Here is a 24,615-nt window from a genome sequence, read left to right on the forward strand (position 1 = left end):
CACCACATTACTAACGTACGGGACACAGTGAGCAGAATACAGGGCACACCCTCACTAAGAGAGAGCCAAGTATGGGAAAAAAGATAAGATGTAATGGCATAGGAAGACAAGAAATCCAGAGGAACACCATCATGAGGAAAGGAATGACACTAAAGGAAAGAAGGAACAAGGGAGAGAGAGCAGTTTTACACAAAAGGATTAATGGATCATAAGGATGAGAAAAGAATCAATGATGTGGGGCAAAGGTTTAGAAATAAGGTGGAAAAAATGAAAAAGATAAAGAGACATGGAAATAGAATGGAGAATGGAAGAGTGGGGTAAAACAACAACAACAACAACAACAACAACAACAGTAAATGGAAGAATGAAGTGAAAAAGAAACATCAGTTGGAAAGAGGAATAATATGACCAAGTGATGTGAAAGTGAAGGAACTAAATTAATTAAATGAAATGGATTAAATAGAAGAAGAATATACAAATTATTTTCAAATTTGGTATTTTTTTACTTTGACAATGACCAGGTCAGACATCATTTGTATGTGCACATCCACCCGTTAAAATAATAGTTCAGCAGTCTTACCTTTATTGCTGCCAATTTTATTTCCACTGTTATCCTTTTGCCTCGCGACGGCCACAGCAATGCCCACAGGTGGGTGCCGAACCTCCACCTCTCCCTGCGGCCCCGTGCTCTCTCGTCCGAATGATTTGGCACTATCAGGTCTCTCAGGATCCTTCTTGAGGTTCTTCCCTCCTGGTTGTGACAAACACTGTTGTTGCATCTTGGCAACGTTCATTTGGGACGCATCCAACTTCATGTTCCCAAGACCCCCAAAAGGGCTTTTCTTACCACTGTTCTGTCGTGCAGCTGTCTCCTTGGCGAAGTTCCCACTGTATTTAATAAGGTTCTGCATGGCAGAGCCCTCGACGCATGTAGATGGATGTAAAGATTCAGTACCAACCCGACAGCTTCCTGTAGACCTAGAAGTACTGTTAGAATCAAAATAGGCTTTCTTGGCATCCTCCTCTGTACGACCAGCCTGGGAATGCTGTGCTGCCAGAACAGCCATCTGTGTAGTTGCAAAATTTCCCATCTCAAATGGCTTCCACTTCTGTTCTGGCAGCTTCATTTGAGAGTGATCAGTTTGCTGCTGTTGAGACTCGATTAAGCCATATACCTTGCTAGCTTCCTTAACCTTCTGTCCTCTCTCACTGGGGTAAAGCTCAGTATCCTTAGATGCCATGAAATCTCTGCTCTCTGGAGAAATCAATCCAGGACGGTTTAAAAAGTTATCAGAGCCCAATGAAATCTTCAGAGAGGAGTTGGAGCGAATTACAGAACCTTTTTCTTTTGGTGGTTCTACTCTCTTACTGTCATGAGAAGAGGGGAATTCTGGGGCTAGTACATTCCGAGAAATATCAGGTCTCTCTACGGCTTTGCCACATTCCTTTGCTTTAAGGTCCCGGGCCTGTGAGGCAATTTGTATAGGTCCATTTCTTTCATCATACCATTCAACGGAAGGCACAAAAGTGGGTGCAATGACCTTGTGCTCCCTACCTGACTCCTTAGCTGGTGGGTAGATTGTGTACATTGAGGAATGGACGGGTTGTGGTGGGAATGTGGGTGGAGTCATTTTTCCTAAAGGCTGTGAAGAGTGTGAAGGAGGACAACTGCATGAAGCTTGAGAATTGCTAGCTGAGGTCACCAGAGATTCACGCTTATTTTTGTCCAAGTGTGTATGACTAGGTTTCATATTCTCATCATGCCGGTCAGGGTCTTTGGCACATCTGTCTTGTTCAGATCCCAAAGATTTGGCCAATAGATCCCCTCCAGAATTACAATTGCTCAGCAAGGATGTCTGAAGAGGGTTCTTTAACTTGGTTTCCCCATTATTAGAACCACGGTTTGGCAAGTGCTCAGAAAAGAATGGGGAGAGACGTTCTCCAGCCTTAGAAGCCCTCTCATGTCCACCTAGCTTTCTCTCCCCCTCAAGTTTAGTGTCCACAGTAAGATCTACCACACTGCGAGCTCTTAGTTCCTCCTTCAGCCGCCCATCTCTCCTAGAAGAAGCAGGTAAGAGTTCGTTCCTGCAAACCCTTTCCTTGGTGGATTCTTTGGAGTTCTTATGAGAATAACTAGCTGGGTCCTTTTCACGGAGGTGTGAGGTCTGAGTCTGATTGGCAGATGCTCTTGACAAGGATGTCTGGGAGTGTAAGGCCGACTGCCCAGCATGGCCAGGCAAGTAAAATCCATCTGGAAAAAAAAGACAGGAGAGGAAGATATAAGCTGACCAGTATAAAAAAAAGGGTATCAGAAACAATTCAGAACTCTAAGACGCTAACTTGTATTTGGATACACAATATGGCCACGGGCTTATGGAACAGATTAGTACGATTTTACAGTGCAGAGCATAAAGCGGACATTTCTCAACTGCAAGGGTCTGACTGATTGCCTTAAGGTATTTCTAAATAAGACCCCATGGCAGAGATATGCATTACTTACATTATAATTATCTACTGAGTGAAAAGAGAGGAGGTCTGAGGCCAAGTGAGACACAGGAACCAGTCATTTCCCATCAGACCATGTTTATCACATGATAGGATGAAGAAGAAACAGGGTGTACATAAAAAAAAGGTATCATACAGGGAATTCCCTCCATTGTTTTAGGGTAAATCCATTAATGAGGCTGTGGCCAGACATTGCTGCCTTAAAGTCAGGTTTATTTATACGCATTTTATAAATAAAGCAATAAAGCACTGCATTTAATAAAATGTTTTATGAGCGATTCCCATTGTTCAAAGGATTCCAGGCTAAATTGGGTTATTGTTACTTTGTTTAACTAGTATATATTTGTAAATTTGTTTGTACAGGAGGAATTGACTCTGTATAAGATTAATGGACTATTGAGAAGACAGATCTTTTGCTGCCGATAGACTTATGGTTTATTTACTTTGCTTGAGATTTCCTACATATTTGATTGAAATTCTTGTTGTTATGTTCTTAAGGTCGTTACGGACGGTTATGTACTTAACTTAATAAAGAAAATTATATATACAAACATGTTTTATGAGCAAATAAATCAGTAATTTTGTTTTGCAAATCAAGAGTAATTTAGGAATACACATAATGCAAAGCCTGGTGGGACTTATATTGCTGGTCTAATTTACTGTGTCCTCAAAATGACAGACATACACAAACCCTGTATGGCATGTTGCAGGGTCCCCCACACCATATATGAAGTAGGCACTCCAGCCTCTGTAGGGAGTGGAAGAAAACTAAATTTATGCTTACCTGATAAATTGATTTCTTCTATGGTAAGACGAGTCCACGGATTCATCCTTTACTTGTGGGATATTATCCTCCTGCTAACAGGAAGTGGCAAAGAACACCACAGCAGAGCTGTCTATATAGCTCCTCCCTTAGCTCCACCCCCAGTCATTCGACCGAAGGTACAGGAAGGAAAAGGAGAAACTACAAGGTGCAGAGATGACTGAAGTGTAAATCAAAAAAATATAATCTGTCTTAAAATGACAGGGCGGGCCGTGGACTCGTCTTACCATAGAAGAAATCAATTTATCAGGTAAGCATAAATTTAGTTTTCTTCTATAAAGGTAAGACGAGTCCACGGATTCATCCTTTACTTGTGCGATACAATACCAAAGCTACAGGACACGGATGAATGGGAGGGACAAGACAGATGGTTAAACAGAAGGCACCACTGCTTGAAGAACTTTTCTCCCAAAAATAGCCTCCGAAGAAGCAAAGGTATCAAATTTGGAAAATTTGGAAAAGGTATGAAGCGAAGACCAAGTCACAGCCTTACAAATCTGTTCAACAGAAGCATCATTTTTAAAAGCCCATGTGAAAGCCACCGCTCTAGTAGAGTGAGCTGTAATTCTTTCAGGAGGCTGCTGTCCAGCAGTCTCGTATGCCAAACGGATGATGCTTTTCAGCCAAAAGGCAAGAGAGGTAGCCGTAGCTTTTTGACCTCTACGTTTTCCAGAATAGACAACAAACAAAGAAGATGTTTGACGGAAATCTTTGGTCGCTTGCAAGTAAAACTTCAAAGCACGAACCACATCCAAGTTGTGCAATAGACGCTCCTTCTTAGAGGAAGGATTAGGACACAGAGAAGGAACAACAATTTCCTGATTAATATACTTATTAGAAACAACCTTAGAAAGGAATCCAGGTTTGGTACGCAAAACCACCAGATCAGCATGGAAAACAAGATAAGGCGAGTCGCATTGCAATGCAGATAGTTCAGAAACTTTTCGAGCCGAAGAGATAGCAACTAAAAACAGAACTTTCCAAGATAGAAGCTTAATATCTATGGAATGCATAGGTTCAAACGGAACCCCTTGAAGAACCTTAAGAACTAAATGCAAACTCCATGGCGGAGCAACAGGTTTAAACACAGGCTTGATTCTAACTAAAGCCTGACAGAACGACTGAACGTCTGGAACATCTGCCAGACGTTTGTGAAGTAGAATTGATAAAGCAGATATCTGTCCCTTTAAGGAACTAGCTGATAGCCCCTTCTCCAATCCTTCTTGGAGAAAGGACAAAATCCTAGGAATCCTGATCTTACTCCATGAGTAGCCTTTGGATTCGCACCAATAAATATTTTTACGCCATATCTTATGATAATTTTTCCTGGTGACAGGTTTTCGAGCCTGAATCAAGGTTTCTATGACCGACTCAGAGAACCCCCGCTTGGATAAGATCAAGCGTTCAATCTCCAAGCAGTCAGCCGCAGAGAAACTAGATTTGGATGCTGGAACGGACCTTGAATCAGAAGGTCTTGTCTTAGTGGCAGAGTCCATGGGGGAAGAGATGACATGTCCACTAGGTCTGCATACCAAGTCCTGCGTGGCCACGCAGGTGCTATCAAAATCACTGAAGCTCTCTCCTGTTTGATTCTGGCAATCAAACGAGGAAGGAGAGGAAATGGTGGAAACACATAAGCCAGGTTGAACGACCAGGGTACTGCTAGAGCATCTATCAGTACTGCCTGAGGATCCCTTGACCTGGACCCGTGTCAAGGAAGTTTGGCCTTCTGACGAGACGCCATCAGATCCAATTCTGGTGTGCCCCATTGCTGAATCAATTGAGCAAACACCTTCGGATGGAGTTCCCACTCCCCCGGATGAAAAGTCTGACGACTTAGAAAATCCGCTTCCCAGTTCTCCACTCGTGGGATATAGATTGCTGATAGATGGCAAGAGTGAGTCTCTGCCCATTGAATTATTTTGGTAACCTCTATCATCGCTAGAGAACTCTTGGTTCCCCCCCTGATGATTGATATATGCTACAGTCGTGATATTGTCCGACTGGAATCTTATGAATCTGGTCGACGCCAGCTGAGGCCACGCCTGAAGCGTGTTGAATATAGCTCTCAGTTCTAGAATATTTAATCGGGAGGAGAGCCTCCTCCTGAGTCCACAAACCCTGTGGCTTTCAAGGAATTCCAGACTGCACCCCAGCCCAATAGGCTGGCGTCCGTCGTCACTATAACCCACGCTGGCCTGCGGAAGCACATTCCCTTGGACAGATGATCCAGTGACAACCACCAAAGGAGAGAGTCTCTGATCTCTTGGTCCAGATTTATCTGAGGAGATAAATCTGCATAATCCCCATTCCACTGTTTGAGCATGCATAGTTGAAGTGGTCTGAGATGCAAGCGAGCAAACGGAACTATGTCCATTGCTGCTACCATTAAGCCGATTACTTCCATACACTGAGCCACTGATGGGCGAGGAATGGAATGAAGAGCTTGGCAGATGGATAAAATTTTTGATTTCCTGACCTCCGTCAGAAAATTTTTCATATCCACCGAATCTATCAGAGTTCCAAAGAAAGGAACTCTTGTGAGAGGGATAAGTGAACTCTTTTGTACGTTCACCTTCCACCCATGAGATCTAAGAAAAGCCTCCATGATGTCCATGTGAGACTTGGCTAGTTGGAAAGTTGACGCCTGGATTAAGATATCGTCCAGATAAGGCGTCACAGCTATGCCCCGTGGACTTAGAACCTCCAGAAGAGACCCTAGCACCTTTGTGAAAATTCCGGGAGCTGTGGCAAACCCGAAGGGAAGAGCCACAAACTGGTAATGCTTGTCCAGAAAGGTGAACCTGAGGAACTGGTGATGATCTTTGTGGATAGGAATGTGCAGATACGCATCCTTTAAGTCCACTGTGGTCATATATTGACCCTCCTGGATCATTGGCAAAATAGTCAGAATGGTCTTCATCTTGAAGGATGGGACTCTGAGGAATTTGTTTAGGATCTTGAGATCCAAAATTGGTCTGAAGGTTCCCTCTTTTTTGGGAACCACAAACAGATTGGAGAAGAACCCCTGCCCCTGTTCTGTTTTTGGAACTGGGCAGATCACTCACATGGTATACAAGTCTTCTACACAGCGTAAGAACGCCTCTCTTTTTGTCTGGTTTACAGGCAATTGAGAAAGATGGAATCTCCCCGTTGGGGGAGAATCTTTAAAATCCAGAAGATACCCCTGGGTTACTATTTCTAAAGCCCAGGAGTCCTGAACGTCTTGCCCAAGCCTGAGCGAAGAGAGAAAGTCTGCCCCCTACTAGATACGGTCCCGGATCGGGGGCTACCCCTTCATGCTGTCTCGGTGGCAGCAGCGGGCTTCTTGGCCTGTTTACCCTTGTTCCGAGTCTGGTTCAGTCTCCATACTGACTTGGACTGAGCAAAATTCCCCTCTTGCTTTGCGACAGGGGAAGAGGTAGAGGGACCACCTTTGAAGTTCCGAAAGGAACGAAAATTATTTTGTTTGGTCCTCATCTTATTCGTCTAATCCTGAGGAAGGGCATGGCCTTTCCCTCCAGTGATGTCTGAAATGATCTCTTTCAGTTCAGGCACGAATAGGGTCTTACCCTTGAAAGGGATGGCTAAAAGCTTAGCTTTTGATGACACATCAGCAGACCAGGATTTAAGCGCTAACGCTCTAAGCGTTAAAATGGCAAAACCTGAATACTTCGCAGCTAATTTAGCCAATAGAAAAGCGGCATCTGTAATGAAAGAATTAGCTAGCTTGAGAGCCCTAATTCTATCCAGAATATCATCTAATGGGGTCTCAACCTGAAGAGCCTCTTCCAGAGCCTCGAACCAAAAGGACGCTGCAGTAGTTACAGGAACAATGCACGCTATAAGTTGGAGAAGAAAACCTTGGTGAACAAATATTTTCTTCAGAAGACCCTCTAATTTTTTACCCATAGGATCTTTGAAAGCACAACTGTCCTCGATAGGTATAGTTGTACGCTTAGCCAGGGTAGAAATAGCTCCCTCCACCTTAGGGACCGTCTGCCACGAGTCCCGCACGGCGTCAGATATGGGAAACATTTTCTTAAAAGTAGGAGGGGGAGCGAAAGGAATACCTGGTCTATCCCACTCCTTAGTAACAATTTCCGAAATCCTCTTAGGGACCGGAAAAACATCAGTGTAGGCAGGAACCTCTAGGAATCTGTCCATTTTACACAATTTCTCTGGAACTACAATAGGGTCACAATCATCCAGAGTCGCTAAAACCTCCCTGAGCAATAAGCGGAGGTGTTCTAATTTAAATTTAAAAGCCGTCATATCTGAATCTGTCTGAGGGAACATATTTCCTGAATCAGAAATCTCTCCCTCAGCCAGCAAATCCCTCACTTCAGAACATTGTGAGGGTACATCGGATATGGCTAATAAAGCGTCAGAGGGCTCAGCGTTTGTTCTCACACCAGACCTACTGTGCTTCCCCTGCAACCCAGGCAGCTTAGATAAAACCTCTGTGAGGGTAGTATTCATAACTGCGGCCATATCTTGCAGGGTGAAAGAATTAGACGCACTAGAAGTACTTGGCGTCGCTTGTGCGGGCGTTAACTGTTGTGACACTTGGGGAGAATTAGATGGCAAAACCTGATTCTCTTCTGACTGAGAATCATCCTGCGACATACTTTTAGTAGCTAAAATATGTTCTTTACAATTTATTGACCTTTCAGTGCATGAGGGACACATTCTAAGTGGAGGTTCCACAATGGCTTCTAAACATATTGAACATTGACTTTCCTCAATGTCAGGCATGTAGAACAGGCTAGTAATGACTACAAACAAGCATGAAAACACTTTATTTAGTGAAAAAAAAAATAATCTTAAAAAACGGTACTGCGCCTTTAAGAGAAAAAAAGCATACACATTCTGCAAAACAGCCTAAACATGCACCAAATTTTTAAAAATTTTGTATGTAGACACAATATAGGTAGTTAAGATTGCACCACAAATTTTTTTTAACAATTAACCCCTTAATTTGAAAACCGGATCGAAAATAGGCCCAGATCCGGAAAAAAAACCTCTCAGTACCCTTGCTACAGCCCTGCTGTGGCCCTACCTGCCCTTAGGGATCAAAAATGTGGGGTAAAAGCTTCGATTTGGCCCAAAACATACACCAGGGCCCTCATGAGTTAGAACTTGCTGATCAAACTAACTGCGCATCTGAGGCGCGAAAATAGGCCCCGCCCATCTCACTCGATGTCTCCTCAGCCTTAAAGAACCGCACCAGAGCGGTTATAACTAGCCATGTGGGTTCTGAGACCCAAAAGTTAAGCCATAAAGCTGCCCAAAACGTTATTGCCCACAAAAACGTTAAAGCACTCCCAAGTCAAAAAACGTTTGTTCCGAAACAGTTGTAATTCAGTGTCAACCATATTAGTAATTGGCCCCATATGCAAGCTAAGTAATGCCCTTCTTTTAGCTCTAGGATTACTGCTTACCCTTACCCTCCTGGGTATAATGTCAGCCTTTCTGAAATACACAGTCTCTCCAGAAAAATATGACTGAACATACCTCATTGCTGCATAGCATGAAACCGTTCCTCACACTGAAGTTTCCTGTACTCCTCAGCCTCTGTGGGAACAGCAATGGACCTTAGTTACAAATGCTAAGATCATCATCCTCCAGGCAGAAATCTTCATCCATCTGCTGCCTGAGAGTAAATAGTACACACCGGTACCATTTAAAAACATAATTTATGTAAGAACTTACCTGATAAATTCATTTCTTTCATATTAGCAAGAGTCCATGAGCTAGTGACGTATGGGATATACATTCCTACCAGGAGGGGCAAAGTTTCCCAAACCTCAAAATGCCTATAAATACACCCCTCACCACACCCACAATTCAGTTTAACGAATAGCCAAGAAGTGGGGTGATAAAAAAGTGCGAAAGCATATAAAATAAGGAATTGGAAAAATTGTGCTTTATACAAAATCATAACCACCACAAAAAAAGGGCGGGCCTCATGGACTCTTGCTAATATGAAAGAAATGAATTTATCAGGTAAGTTCTTACATAAATTATGTTTTCTTTCATGTAATTAGCAAGAGTCCATGAGCTAGTGACGTATGGGATAATGATTACCCAAGATGTGGATCTTTCCACACAAGAGTCACTAGAGAGGGAGGGATAAAATAAAGACAGCCAATTCCTGCTGAAAATAATCCACACCCAAAATAAAGTTTAATGAAAAACATAAGCAGAAGATTCAAACTGAAACCGCTGCCTGAAGTACTTTTCTACCAAAAACTGCTTCAGAAGAAGAAAATACATCAAAATGGTAGAATTTAGTAAAAGTATGCAAAGAGGACCAAGTTGCTGCTTTGCAAATCTGATCAACCGAAGCTTCATTCCTAAACGCCCAGGAAGTAGAAACTGACCTAGTAGAATGAGCTGTAATCCTCTGAGGCGGAGTTTTACCCGACTCAACATAGGCAAGATGAATTAAAGATTGAACTGAATTGTGGGTGTGGTGAGGGGTGTATTTATAGGCATTTTGAGGTTTGGGAAACTTTGCCCCTCCTGGTAGGAATGTATATCCCATACGTCACTAGCTCATGGACTCTTGCTAATTACATGAAAGAAATAAACTCTTGCTTGAAGAAATTAAAAAACATAATTTATGTAAGAACTTACCTGATAAATTCATTTCTTTCATATTAACAAGAGTCCATGAGCTAGTGACGTATGGGATATACATTCCTACCAGGAGGGGCAAAGTTTCCCAAACCTTAAAATGCCTATAAATACACCCCTCACCACACCCACAAATCAGTTTAACGAATAGCCAAGAAGTGGGGTGATAAGAAAAAAAGTGCGAAGCATATAAAATAAGGAATTGGAATAATTGTGCTTTATACAAAAAAAATCATAACCACCACAAAAAAGGGTGGGCCTCATGGACTCTTGTTAATATGAAAGAAATGAATTTATCAGGTAAGTTCTTACATAAATTATGTTTTCTTTCATGTAATTAACAAGAGTCCATGAGCTAGTGACGTATGGGATAATGACTACCCAAGATGTGGATCTTTCCACACAAGAGTCACTAGAGAGGGAGGGATAAAATAAAGACAGCCAATTCCTGCTGAAAATAATCCACACCCAAAATAAAGTTTAACGAAAAACATAAGCAGAAGATTCAAACTGAAACCGCTGCCTGAAGAACTTTTCTACCAAAAACTGCTTCAGAAGAAGAAAATACATCAAAATGGTAGAATTTAGTAAAAGTATGCAAAGAGGACCAAGTTGCTGCTTTGCAGATCTGGTCAACCGAAGCTTCATTCCTAAACGCCCAGGAAGTAGATACTGACCTAGTAGAATGAGCTGTAATTCTCTGAGGCGGAACTTTACCCGACTCAACATAGGCAAGATGAATTAAAGATTTCAACCAAGATGCCAAAGAAATGGCAGAAGCTTTCTGGCCTTTCCTAGAACCGGAAAAGATAACAAATAGACTAGAAGTCTTACGGAAAGATTTCGTAGCTTCAACATAATATTTCAAAGCTCTAACAACATCCAAAGAATGCAATGATTTCTCCTTAGAATTCTTAGGATTAGGACATAATGAAGGAACCACAATTTCTCTACTAATGTTGTTGGAATTCACAACCTTAGGTAAAAATTCAAAAGAAGTTCGCAACACCGCCTTATCCTGATGAAAAATCAGAAAAGGAGACTCACACGAAAGAGCAGATAATTCAGAAACTCTTCTAGCAGAAGAGATGGCCAAAAGGAACAAAACTTTCCAAGAAAGTAATTTAATGTCCAATGAATGCATAGGTTCAAACGGAGGAGCTTGAAGAGCTCCCAGAACCAAATTCAAACTCCATGGAGGAGAAATTGACTTAATGACAGGTTTTATACGAACCAAAGCTTGTACAAAACAATGAATATCAGGAAGAATAGCAATCTTTCTGCGAAAAAGAACAGAAAGAGCGGAGATTTGTCCTTTCAAAGAACTCGCGGACAAACCCTTATCTAAACCATCCTGAAGAAACTGTAAAATTCTCGGTATTCTAAAAGAATGCCAAGAAAAAAGATGAGAAAGACACCAAGAAATATAAGTCTTCCAGACTCTATAATATATCTCTCGAGATACAGATTTACGAGCCTGTAACATAGTATTAATCACGGAGTCAGAGAAACCTCTATGACCAAGAATCAAGCGTTCAATCTCCATACCTTTAAATTTAAGGATTTCAGATCCGGATGGAAAAAAGGACCTTGTGACAGAAGGTCTGGTCTTAACGGAAGAGTCCATGGTTGGCAAGATGCCATCCGGACAAGATCCGCATACCAAAACCTGTGAGGCCATGCCGGAGCTATTAGCAGAACAAACGAGCATTCCCTCAGAATCTTGGAGATTACTCTTGGAAGAAGAACTAGAGGCGGAAAGATATAGGCAGGATGATACTTCCAAGGAAGTGATAATGCATCCACTGCCTCCGCCTGAGGATCCCGGGATCTGGACAGATACCTGGGAAGTTTCTTGTTTAGATGAGAGGCCATCAGATCTATTTCTGGGAGCCCCCACATTTGAACAATCTGAAGAAATACCTCTGGGTGAAGAGACCATTCGCCCGGATGCAACGTTTGGCGACTGAGATAATCCGCTTCCCAATTGTCTACACCTGGGATATGAACCGCAGAGATTAGACAGGAGCTGGATTCCGCCCAAACCAGAATTCGAGATACTTCTTTCATAGCCAGAGGACTGTGAGTCCCTCCTTGATGATTGATGTATGCCACAGTTGTGACATTGTCTGTCTGAAAACAAATGAACGATTCTCTCTTCAGAAGAGGCCAAAACTGAAGAGCTCTGAAAATTGCACGGAGTTCCAAGATATTGATCGGTAATCTCACCTCCTGAGATTCCCAAACTCCTTGTGCCGTCAGAGATCCCCACACAGCTCCCCAACCTGTGAGACTTGCATCTGTTGAAATTACAGTCCAGGTCGGAAGAACAAAAGAAGCCCCCTGAATTAAACGATGGTGATCTGTCCACCACGTTAGAGAGTGCCGAACAATCGGTTTTAAAGATATTAATTGATATATCTTCGTGTAATCCCTGCACCATTGGTTCAGCATACAGAGCTGAAGAGGTCGCATGTGAAAACGAGCAAAGGGGATCGCGTCCGATGCAGCAGTCATAAGACCTAGAATTTCCATGCATAAGGCTACCGAAGGGAATGATTGAGACTGAAGGTTTCGACAGGCTGTAATCAATTTTAGACGTCTCTTGTCTGTTAAAGACAAAGTCATGGACACTGAATCTATCTGGAAACCCAGAAAGGTTACCCTTGTTTGAGGAATCAAAGAACTTTTTGGTAAATTGATCCTCCAACCATGATCTTGAAGAAACAACACAAGTCGATTCGTATGAGACTCTGCTAAATGTAAAGACGGAGCAAGTACCAAGATATCGTCCAAATAAGGAAATACCACAATACCCTGTTCTCTGATTACAGACAGAAGGGCACCGAGAATCTTTGTGAAAATTCTTGGAGCTGTAGCAAGGCCAAACGGTAGAGCCACAAATTGGTAATGCTTGTCTAGAAAAGAGAATCTCAGGAACTGATAATGATCTGGATGAATCGGAATATGCAGATATGCATCCTGTAAATCTATTGTGGACATATAATTCCCTTGCTGAACAAAAGGCAATATAGTCCTTACAGTTACCATCTTGAACGATGGTATCCTTACATAACGATTCAATAATTTTAGATCCAGAACTGGTCTGAAGGAATTCTCCTTCTTTGGTACAATGAAGAGATTTGAATAAAACCCCATCCCCTGTTCCGGAACTGGAACTGGCATAATTACTCCAGCCAACTCTAGATCTGAAACACAATTCAGAAATGCTTGAGCTTTCACTGGATTTACTGGGACATGGGAAAGAAAAAATCTCTTTGCAGGAGGTCTCATCTTGAAACCAATTCTGTACCCTTCTGAAACAATGTTCTGAATCCAAAGATTGTGAACAGAATTGATCCAAATTTCTTTGAAAAAACGTAACCTGCCCCCTACCAGCTGAACTGGAATGAGGGCCGTACCTTCATGTGAACTTAGAAGCAGGCTTTGCCTTTCTAGCAGGCTTGGATTTATTCCAGACTGGAGATGGTTTCCAAACTGAAACTGCTCCTGAGGACGAAGGATCAGGCTTTTGTTCTTTGTTGAAACGAAAGGAACGAAAACGATTGTTAGCCCTGTTTTTACCTTTAGACTTTTTATCCTGTGGTAAAAAAGTTCCTTTCCCACCAGTAACAGTTGAAATAATAGAATCCAACTGAGAACCAAATAATTTGTTTCCCTGGAAAGAAATGGAAAGTAGAGTTGATTTAGAAGCCATATCAGCATTCCAAGTCTTAAGCCATAAAGCTCTTCTGGCTAAGATAGCCAGAGACATAAATCTAACATCAACTCTAATAATATCAAAAATGGCATCACAGATAAAATTATTAGCATGCTGGAGAAGAATAATAATATCATGAGAATCACGATTTGTTACTTGTTGCGCTAGAGTTTCCAACCAAAAAGTTGAAGCTGCAGCAACATCAGCCAATGATATAGCAGGTCTAAGAAGATTACCTGAACATAGATAAGCTTTTCTTAGAAAAGATTCAATTTTTCTATCTAAAGGATCCTTAAACGATGTACCATCTGACGTAGGAATGGTAGTACGTTTAGCAAGGGTAGAAATAGCCCCATCAACTTTAGGGATTTTGTCCCAAAATTCTAACCTGTCAGTCGGAACAGGATATAATTGCTTAAAACGTTTAGAAGGAGTAAATGAATTACCCAATTTATCCCATTCCTTAGCAATTACTGCAGAAATAGCATTAGGAACAGGAAAGACTTCTGGAATAACCGCAGGAGCTTTAAAAACCTTATCCAAACGTATAGAATTAGTATCAAGAGGACTAGAATCCTCTATTTCTAAAGCAATTAGTACTTCTTTAAGTAAAGAGCGAATAAATTCCATCTTAAATAAATATGAAGATTTATCAGCATCAATCTCTGAGACAGAATCCTCTGAACCAGAAGAGTCCAAAGAATCAGAATGATGGTGTTCATTTAAAAATTCATCTGTAGAGAGAGAAGATTTAAAAGACTTTTTACGTTTACTAGAAGGAGAAATAACAGACAAAGCCTTCTTTATGGATTCAGAAACAAAATCTCTTATGTTATCAGGAACATTCTGCACCTTAGATGTTGAGGGAACTGCAACAGGCAATGGTACATCACTAAAGGAAATATTATCTGCTTTAACAAGTTTGTCATGACAATTATTACAAACAACAGCTGGAGGAATAGCTACCAAAAATTTACAGCAGATACACTTAGCTTTGGTAGATCCAGCAGGCAGAGGTTTTCCTGTAGTATCTTCTGGCTCAGATGCAACGTGAGACATCTTGCAATATGTAAGAGAAAAAACAACATATAAAGCAAAATAGATCAAATTCCTTATAAGACAGTTTCAGGAATGGGAAAAAAATGCCAAACATCAAGCTTCTAGCAACCAGAAGCAAATGAAAAATGAGACTGAAATAATGTGGAGACAAAAGCAACGCCCATATTTTTTGGCGCCAAATAAGACGCCCACATTATTTGGCGCCTAAATGCTTTTGGCGCCAAAAATGACGCCACATCCGGAACGCCGAAATTTTTGGCGCAAAATAACGTCAAAAAATGACGCAACTTCCGGCGACACGTATGACGCCGGAAACGGAAAAGAATTTTTGCGCCAAAAAAGTCCGCGCCAAAAATGACGCAATAAAATGAAGCATTTTCAGCCCCCGCGAGCCTAACAGCCCACAGGGAAAAAAAGTCAAATTTTTGAGGTAAGAAAAAATATGATAATTTAAAGCATAATCCCAAATATGAAACTGACTGTCTGGAAATAAGGAAAGTTGAACATTCTGAGTCAAGGCAAATAAATGTTTGAATACATATATTTAGAACTTTATAAATAAAGTGCCCAACCATAGCTTAGAGTGTCACAGAAAATAAGACTTACTTACCCCAGGACACTCATCTACATGTTTGTAGAAAGCCAAACCAGTACTGAAACGAGAATCAGTAGAGGAAATGGTAAATATAAGAGTATATCGTCGATCTGAAAAGGGAGGTAAGAGATGAATCTCTACGACCGATAACAGAGAACCTTATGAAATAGACCCCGTAGAAGGAGATCACTGCATTCAATAGGCAATACTCTCCTCACATCCCTCTGACATTCACTGCACGCTGAGAGGAAAACCGGGCTCCAACTTGCTGCGGAGCGCATATCAACGTAGAATCTAGCACAAACTTACTTCACCACCTCCCTTGGAGGCAAAGTTTGTAAAACTGATTTGTGGGTGTGGTGAGGGGTGTATTTATAGGCATTTTAAGGTTTGGGAAACTTTGCCCCTCCTGGTAGGAATGTATATCCCATACGTCACTAGCTCATGGACTCTTGTTAATTACATGAAAGAAACTAATATTTTATCACCTCTTTCACTTTACCATTCCTAGTACTTAGAGTAGGCAAAGAGAATGACTGGGGGTGGAGCCAAGGGAGGAGCTATATAGACAACTCTGCTGTGGTGCTCATTGCCACTTCCTGTTAGCAGGAGGATAATATCCCACAAGTAAAGGATGAATCCGTGGACTCGTCTTACCTTTAAAGAAGAAATATACTTTTTCAGGATATTTTACAGTAAAATCAAGCAAAGCAAATTCATATGTATTCATTTAATTAAACACTTTGCAGGGATTCCATGTTGAGACCCTTTAGTTTCACAGAAGGGGTCGGTAAATTCATAGGAAGGGAAATGAGCCCAACACCTTCCATAGAAACAAATCTACAGTAATACACAATAGGTTTCTTGCTCTCGGGATTACAGTGAGGCAACTAACTAGCAGTACCACAGCTGCCATGTGACACTATAGACACTGTGCAAAAACTTACCTTTCTGGGACTCAAACAGATTGTGTGGGCCCAGCTGAGCCAGCAGAGGGCTCCCACTGCCAGCAGCATCCAAGTGACCCAGAGGAATGTAGGAAGGGTACAGACTGCTGGCGAGGTGTGAAAAACCTGAGGCAGAGAAAGAAGGAACATTAGATGTAGGTACTAGACACACACACACAGAGACACACAGACAGACAGAAAGACACAGACAGAAAGACACACACAGAGACGCGTAGAGAGACACACACACACAGACACACACGCGTACAGACACCACACAGACACACAGACACACACGCGTACAGACACCACACAGACACACAGAGACGCACGTACAGAGACGCACGCACGTACAGAGAGGCACGCACAGAGGCAGGCACGCACGCACAGAGGCACGCACGCACAGAGGCACGCACAGAGACACGCACGCACGTACAGAGACACGCACGCACAGGTACAGACACACACCAATAAACACTAATGTACATACATATAGGTACTGACACACACGTACCCACATACACATGCTCACACACATACATTCATATGTACACACATACAGGTGCAGGCACAATTACCCAAACATGTACAGGCACACACACACGTATGTAATAGATAAATATATGTGGGTGTGTACATACACACCTTCATGAAAATGGACCGATACACACACACACACACCAATAAACACTTAAATACATACATATAGGTACTGACACACATGTACCCACATACACATGCTCACACACATACAGGTAGACACAGTTTGTGTAATTGTGTGTGTGTCTGTCCATTTTCATGAATGTGCGCGTGTGTCCGTCCGTCCATGTATATGTACACACCCACATATATTTATCTATTACATACATAAACACAAACATAAAATAAAGGCGCAATATAGAAACATGAGCACATTCTGTAATCCCCAGGAAGCATTTATAATTGTGCTAGACACCAATTCCTTTCCTGTAATTCCCTACTATTGGCAATAAAATCCTTTTCCACGGATAAGCTACTCTTACAAAACCTACCTCAGCTATCATAGGTATTATACAATTTTAATATGAAAGGTGCCACATACATACATACAGTATCTTGGCTATACCAAACTCACCCTATTTCAAGAGTACGTCAATATGGTATAAACCTACTTGTTAACACACATTCGGTTACTTCAGGTCATATAGTAGTGCAAAAAGGGCTCTCTCTAATACAGACAGCTGTGCACGTACATGCTGGCCTCTCTCTCTACTGCAGAGAAGCTGCACATGCTCACTGTTCTACTTCTCTCCTGCAAACCAGCTGTGCATGTACATGCTGGGCTCCCTCACCCATACAACCATGGGCGTCCACAGGGTGGGGGATTTTTATTAGGGTTTTTTTCTTTGTATTCCCCTGAATGGAGCTCCGTTTTAGGAGGATGAAGTACAGTAATCTGGGAGTTGCATAGCTTTCTAGAATTTCTAGTTCCCTTTTTTTTCTCTAAGTAATGTGCCACTGCAGTTCTGGACACTAATTCCCAGCATGCACTGTACAGTGGTGGGAAGTCAGCATGTTTTGCATGAGGTCACATCCCCTCCTCCATGCTGTGTATATGCAATGAGCCATGTAGGGGGTTTCCACTCCCATCACTTTTTTAACAGCAGCAAAGAATAACATAATATATGCTTACCAGATAAATTCCTTACTGTTAGGAAATATAACACCTGGCCACCAGGAGGAGGCAGACATTCCAGCCAAAGGCTTAAATATCCCTCCCACTTCCCCTATCCCTCAGTCATTCTGCCGAGGGAACAAGGAAAAGTAGGAGAAACATCAGAGTATAAAAGGTGCCAGAAGAAATATAAAAAGGGAGCCGCCCATCAGAAAAATGTATTACGGGCGGGTTTGTGGACTCTCCCAGCCAGGAAAGAAAGGAATTTATCTGGTAAGCATAAATTATGTTTTCCTTCCATAAGGCAAGGAGAGTCCACAACTTCATTCCTACTGTTGGGGAAAACTATACCCAAGCTCCAGAGGACACTGAATGAATAATGGGAGGGAACAAAAAAAAAGAGACGGACCCTATTCTGAGGGCACCACAGCCTGCAAAACTTTCTCCCGAAAGCTGCTTTAGCCGAAGCAAACACATCAAACTTGTAAAATTTAGAAAAAGTGTGTAAGGAGGACCAGGTAGCCGCCTTACAAATCTGATCCATTGAGGCTTCGTTCTTAAAAGCCCAAGAGGAAGCCACTGCTCTAGTCGAATGAGCCGTTATCCTCTCAGGAGGCAGTCGTCCCGCTGTCTCATAAGCTAAGCGGATGACACTCCTCAACCAGAAAGATAGGGAAGTCGTAGTAGCCTTCTGCCCCTTACGTTTCCCTGCATAGATGACAAAGAGGAAGATTGTCTGAATTCCTTAGTAGCCTGAAGATAGAAATTCAAGGCACGAACCACATCTAGATTGTGACGCAAACGTTCCTTCGCTGAAGGAGGATTAGGACACAAGGAAGGAACAACAATTTCTTGATTAATGTTACAATCCGACACCACCTTAGGGAGGAACCCTAGTTTAGTGCGTAAAACTGCCTTATCAGCATGAAAAACCAGATAAGGGGGGGGGGATCAAATTGCAAAACAGAAATCTCAGAAACTCTGTGCGCAGAGGCAATAGCCAACAAAAAAACTAAGCTTCCAAGACAACAATTTAATGTCAACAGTATGCATAGGCTCAAGCGGAGCCTGCTGCAAAACACTAAGTACAAGATTTAGGCTCCAAGGCGGAGCCCCAGATCTGAACAAAGGTCGGATCCTAGTCAGAGCCTTAAAGGACTGCACATACGGAAGCTCAGCCAAACTTTTGTGCAGTAACACCGACAGGGACTATATCTGTCCCTTCAGGGAACTAGCAGATAGACTCTTCTCCAGTCCATCCTGGAGAAAAGATAAAATTCTGGAAACCTTAACCTTATGCCAGGAAAAGCCACGCTCTTCACACCAGTACAAGCAAGTCCTCCACACCTTATGGTAGATACGACGAGTAACTGGCCGAGCTTGAACCAGAGTGTCGATAACACTCTCAGAAAACCCTCTCTTTGCTAAGACTAAGCGTTTAATCTCCACGCAGTCAGCCTCAGAGTATCTAGATTTTGATGAACGAAGGGACCCTGTATCAGCAGATCTCTGCGACAAGTTAACCTCCACTGAGGAGATGAGGACATCTCCACGAGATCCACAAACCACGTCCCTCGCGGCCACAACGGAGCAATCAGAATAACAGATGCTCGCTGCTGCTTGATGCGAGCCATCACACAAGGGAGAAACGGTAATGGAGAAAACAGATATGAGTCTGAACCTCCATGGTACTGATAGGGCATCTATCAGTTCCGCCTGAGGATCCCTCGACCTCGAACCGTACTTTGGTAGCATTGTATTGAGGCGGGATGCCATGATATCTATCTCCAGCATTCCCCACCCCGCTCGCTGCATATCTTTGCAAACACCTCAGGTGAAGAGACCATCCACCTTGGTGAAAGGACTGCCTGTTGAGAAGTCCGCTTCCCAGTTGTCCACACACGGAATGTGGATCGCTGACAGCGTACATTTGTGAGTCTCCGCCCACTATAGTATCTGAGATACTTCTCTCATCGCCAAGGAACTTCTTCTTCCCCCTTGGTGGTTGATATAGGCAACCAAGGTTATATTGTCTGATTGGAATCTGATAAACTGGGACGAACCCAGAAGGGGCCAAACCTTCAAGGCTTTGAAGATTGCCTGAGTTCCAAAATATTGATCAGAAGGGAGGACTCCTGAGTCCACAGACCTTGTGCTTTCTTGGCACCCCAAACGGCTTGCATCCATAGTCACAATCCCCCAGGACGGTCTCAAAAAGCATGTGGCCTTAGGACAGATCTGGACAGAGCCACCAGGTGAGCGAGTCTCTCGACAGGCTGTCCAGCACGATCTGTTAAGACGAATCTGAATGTTCACCGTTCCATTGTCTCAGCATGCATAGTTGTAAGGGTCTGAGATGGAATCTGGCAAAAGGAATGATGTCCATGCAGGACACCATTAGGCCGATTACCTCCATACACTGAGCCACTGAGGGTCTCGAGGAGGCCTGGAAGGCAAGACATGCAGACGTTAGCTTGCAACATCTCTGATCTGTGAGGAATATTCTAATGAATATGGAGTCTATTATAGTTCCCAGGAAATTCACCCTTGTATTTGGAGTAAGAGAACTCTTTTTCCATCCATGTGATCGAAGAAGATTGAGAAGGGACTCTGAATGTTCTACCGCTAGACGAAAAGATGGTGCCTGTACCATGATATCGTCCAGGTAAGGTGCTACTGCAATACCTCATGTTCTGGCAACGGCTAGATTGTAAATATCCTTGGAGCAGTAGCTAGACCAAACGAAAGAGCTATGAACTGGAAGTGCTGGTCCAGAAAAGCAAACCTCAGGAACTGAAAATGTTCCCTGTGAATCGGGACATGAAGGTATGCATCCTTGTGGTCATAAACTGTCCTTCCTGAACCAGAGGAAGGATTGACCGTATTGTCTCCATCTTGAGAGAGGGAACACTCAGAAACTTGTTTAGGCACTATAGGTCCAGAATTGGACGAAAAGTTCCCTCCTTCTTTGGAACCACGAAAAGGTTTGAATAAAACCCCAAACCCCTTTCTGCTGTGGGTACCGGGACAATTACTCCTAGAGAGGAGAGATCCCGTACGCAACTTAAGAAGGCAGCCCTCTTTTCTGGTCTTGTTGAAAGACTGGAGAGTATGAATCTGCCCTTGGGCAGATGAGACTTGAATCCTATCCTGTATCCTTGAGATACAACCTCCAGGACCCAAGGATCCTGTACATCCTGGAACCAAGCGTCTGAAAAAAAAAAGAGACAGTCTGCCCCCTACTTAATCCGATCCCGGATCAGGGGCCACCCCTTCATGCCGATTTGTTCTCGGCAGGCTTCTTAGCCTTTTTAAACTCATTCCAGGAGTGAGCCGGCTTCCAAGTACTCTTGGGCTGCTCGGACTTAGAAGAGGACTGCTGTCGTTGTGACTTGTCAGCACAAAACGAAAATTAGACAGTTGCCGTCTCTTAGGCCTATTCTTCTTATCTTGCGGTAGGAAGGCACCTTTCCCTCCGGTAACCATAGAGATAATGAGTCCAGCCCTGGACCGAATCAAATCTTCGCCTTGAAGGAAAGAGAAAGGAGTCTGGATTTAGAAGCCATATCCACAGACCAAGACTTCAACCAGAAATGCAAAGCAATCAGCCTTTGCATTTATGCGAATAATCTGCATATTTGCGTTACAGATGAAGGAGTTAGCAATTCTCAGTGCTTTAATTCTCTGCTGAATATCCTTGAGGTGAGTTGCCACCTCAATGAGCTCCGACAGAGTGTTGCACCAGTAGGTAGCTGCTCCAGCAACCTCAGATACTGCTGCCACCGGTTGAAATAAAAACCTGTATGTTGAAATATCTTCCTCAGAAAAGTTTCCATTTTTTTTATCCATAGGCTCGCTAAAAAAATAACTCTCCTCCAGAGGGATAGTAGTATGCTTAGCCAGCGTGGAGATAGCGCCATCCACCTTCGGGATGGAGCGCCACAAATCTAATTGAGAGTCAGGGACCGGGAATAATTTTTTAAAAGTAGACGAGGGGAAAAAAGAAGTTCCTACTCTTTCCCATTCTTTACTAATAATATTTGCCATCTTAACTGGCACAGGAAAAGTCTGAGGGACTTCCTATCTTCATAAACCCTGTCTTATTTATGGATCTTAGGCTCCTCAGGGAATGTAGCCTTTGGAACCTCTAGTTTATACAGAACCTCCTTTAATAAAAATCGCAGATGCTCAATTTTAAATCTAAAGGAGGGTTCCTCCGCTGAAGGAGGTTTAGTAACTGAAGTTTCCGACTCAAAAAGTTCACTCATCCTTGGATAGCTGGGATATAGTAGCTAAATCCAACAAATATTTAGATGACTCAAGATCAGGAGAACTATGTTAAACCTTTCTCTTGCGTTTGTTAGAGTGAGTTAAGGCACTCAGGGCCGCAGACACCGCCGATTGTAACTGTGCGGTAAAGTCCACTGGAAAAAAGCCCCCTCCAGATGGAGGATTAGTTGAGCTGCGAGGACTGGCATGTGGAGCGCGTAGTGTAGAGAGGGTAGTAATTTCTTGGGACCCAAATTCCTGAGAAGAAGATGGCTCAGAAGGGCCAATAACGCTATGAGTATTAGCAGGTTTGTCTCCCTTCTTAGACTTTAGAACAGTGTTTAGGCAAATGGAACAAAAATTGAGCAGGCGGAGCAAACTACATCCTCCTCACAATATAAACAGGAATTATTAATCAGTACAGAAGGAGCGGAACCTTTTAGAGTCCTCCATAGCTTAGTATATACTCACAGGAGGACAATCAAAAAGTAACGCTTTTATTTAAAAAAAAAAAAAAAAAAAAACAGCACCTCAATACTTCCAATGGCTGGGTCACTCACCACCTCCTAGACCCAGACAGCTAACTGTTAAAATGCTCTCCTCAGGAGTGATGACTGCAGCAGGATCTTAGGAAGAGAGACCACACCCGGTCACGTGGTACACAAGACTCCCCCTGCTATGAAAAAGGGCGCCAAGCTATTATGAGCTGCACAACACTTCAAAAACTAAAGTGAAACCGGTTTGTTCCAAGCCAAAAAACACAGCCTACGAGTCTAAACAAACTCTCATATTAAGCAGATATAAATCCCAAAACTGTTCAAATAATCTCCCTGAAGGAGATATTAAAGGGACATTATACACTCATTTTTTCTTTGCATAAATGTTTTGTAGATGATCTATTTATATAGCCCATAAAGTTTTTTTTTTGTTTTTTTTAAATGTATAGTTTTGCTTATTTTTAAATAACATTGCTCTTATTTTCAGATTCCTAACCAAGTCCCAATGTTTTATGAGAATACCGTCAGCTACCTTCTCCAGCTTGCTTCTGTTTGTGTAAAGGGTCTTTCATATGCGAAAGAAGGGAGAGTCGGAGTGTCTTTTTCCCCCACTTGCAGTGGGCTTTCCAACTACCTTTTCAACAGAGCTAAACTGAGAGCTTCTAAGTAAGTCTTTAAACCGTTTTATACTGGATTTTGACATCAGTATCTGTGCATCTTATTCATTATAGTAGTGTCTATTACATGAAGTTATGTGAAAATGAGTGTATACTGTCCCTTTAACCCTTGATCCTATTGAAGTATAAAGGAGCCACACTGTATAGCGTTTTACAATGTATATATAAAAAATGGTCTTACCCTCTAGGATCCATGCTGTGGAACAGGCACAGCCTCTCAAGTGTGGCAGTTTTGCAGCAGAGCTTCTGACATGGACTTGAGTGTGTAGCAGCAAGCAGTGAAACTGGTCAACACTGATTGCTGAGGAGCTGTTAGACGGTCTGGATGGGTTCACACAAAAAAAAAAAAAAACACCTTTCCCTGCATCTCTAGACTCTAACTTTCATCAATACTCTCACTGAGAGGTTGACATGACAACTTAAAACGCCAGTCCTTTCTCGAAGGGAACATACCCATTACAGGACTATCCAAATCTTCTGACACTTCTCTGCCACCTCCTATAGTGACGAAAGGCAAAGAATGACTGGGGGATAGGGGAAGTGGGAGGGATATTTAAGCCTTTGGTTTGGGTATCTGTGCCTCCTCCTGGTGGCCAGTTGTATTTCCCAACAGTAAGGACTGAAGTCGTGGACTCTCCCTGTCCTACTCACATACTTGAATAGTTGCCAATAGCACAAACAGAAGAATGTTAATTTTGCATATTTTAGGTCATGTACTCTTGGCAGTTTTAGGGTTTATATGTATTGGTTAACTTATGTTGGTTCTTTTGTGTTAGTTTTCATTAAAGGGACAGTCTACACCAGAATGTTAATTGTTTTAACAGATAGATGATCCCTTTATTACCCATCCCCCAGTTTTCCACAACCAATACAGTTATATTAATACACTTTTAACTCTATTACTTTGTATCTAAGCCTCTTCTGATCACATCACTTTTTATTTATTATTATCTATTGATTAACATTTTAGCCAATTAGTGAATTTTTTGTGCCTCTCACTACTGCTCTAAAATTCTTTTGTTGGTGTTTAATAAATAGTATTACTACCTCTGTGCACTGCACACTTGCCCTTGTCCTAATTACAGCAAGTGTGTATTGACTATGTCTTATTTTTTCTAGTGCCAATCATCCTTGTTATATATATATATATATACACACACACAATATATACAGTATCTCACAAAAGTTAGTACACCCCTCACATTTTTGTAAATATTTTAGTATAT

At 42.3% G+C, this 24,615-nt stretch overlaps 1 protein-coding gene across 1 annotated transcript in view; it reads right to left on the reverse strand.

Moving 5' to 3' along the window:
• TNRC18 (trinucleotide repeat containing 18) overlaps positions 1-24,615 on the reverse strand; it is a 466,016-nt gene that overhangs the window by 416,259 nt on the left and 25,142 nt on the right. The window contains exons 2-3 of the mRNA XM_053694281.1: positions 16,293-16,418; positions 581-2,251 (exon numbers count right to left, since the gene is read on the reverse strand). Coding sequence (XP_053550256.1) covers positions 581-2,251; positions 16,293-16,418 — 1,797 coding nt within the window. The remainder of the gene's footprint in view (positions 1-580; positions 2,252-16,292; positions 16,419-24,615) is intronic.

The sequence above is a fragment of the Bombina bombina genome, chromosome 11 (assembly GCF_027579735.1).
Source record: "Bombina bombina isolate aBomBom1 chromosome 11, aBomBom1.pri, whole genome shotgun sequence".
NCBI lineage: Eukaryota > Metazoa > Chordata > Amphibia > Anura > Bombinatoridae > Bombina > Bombina bombina.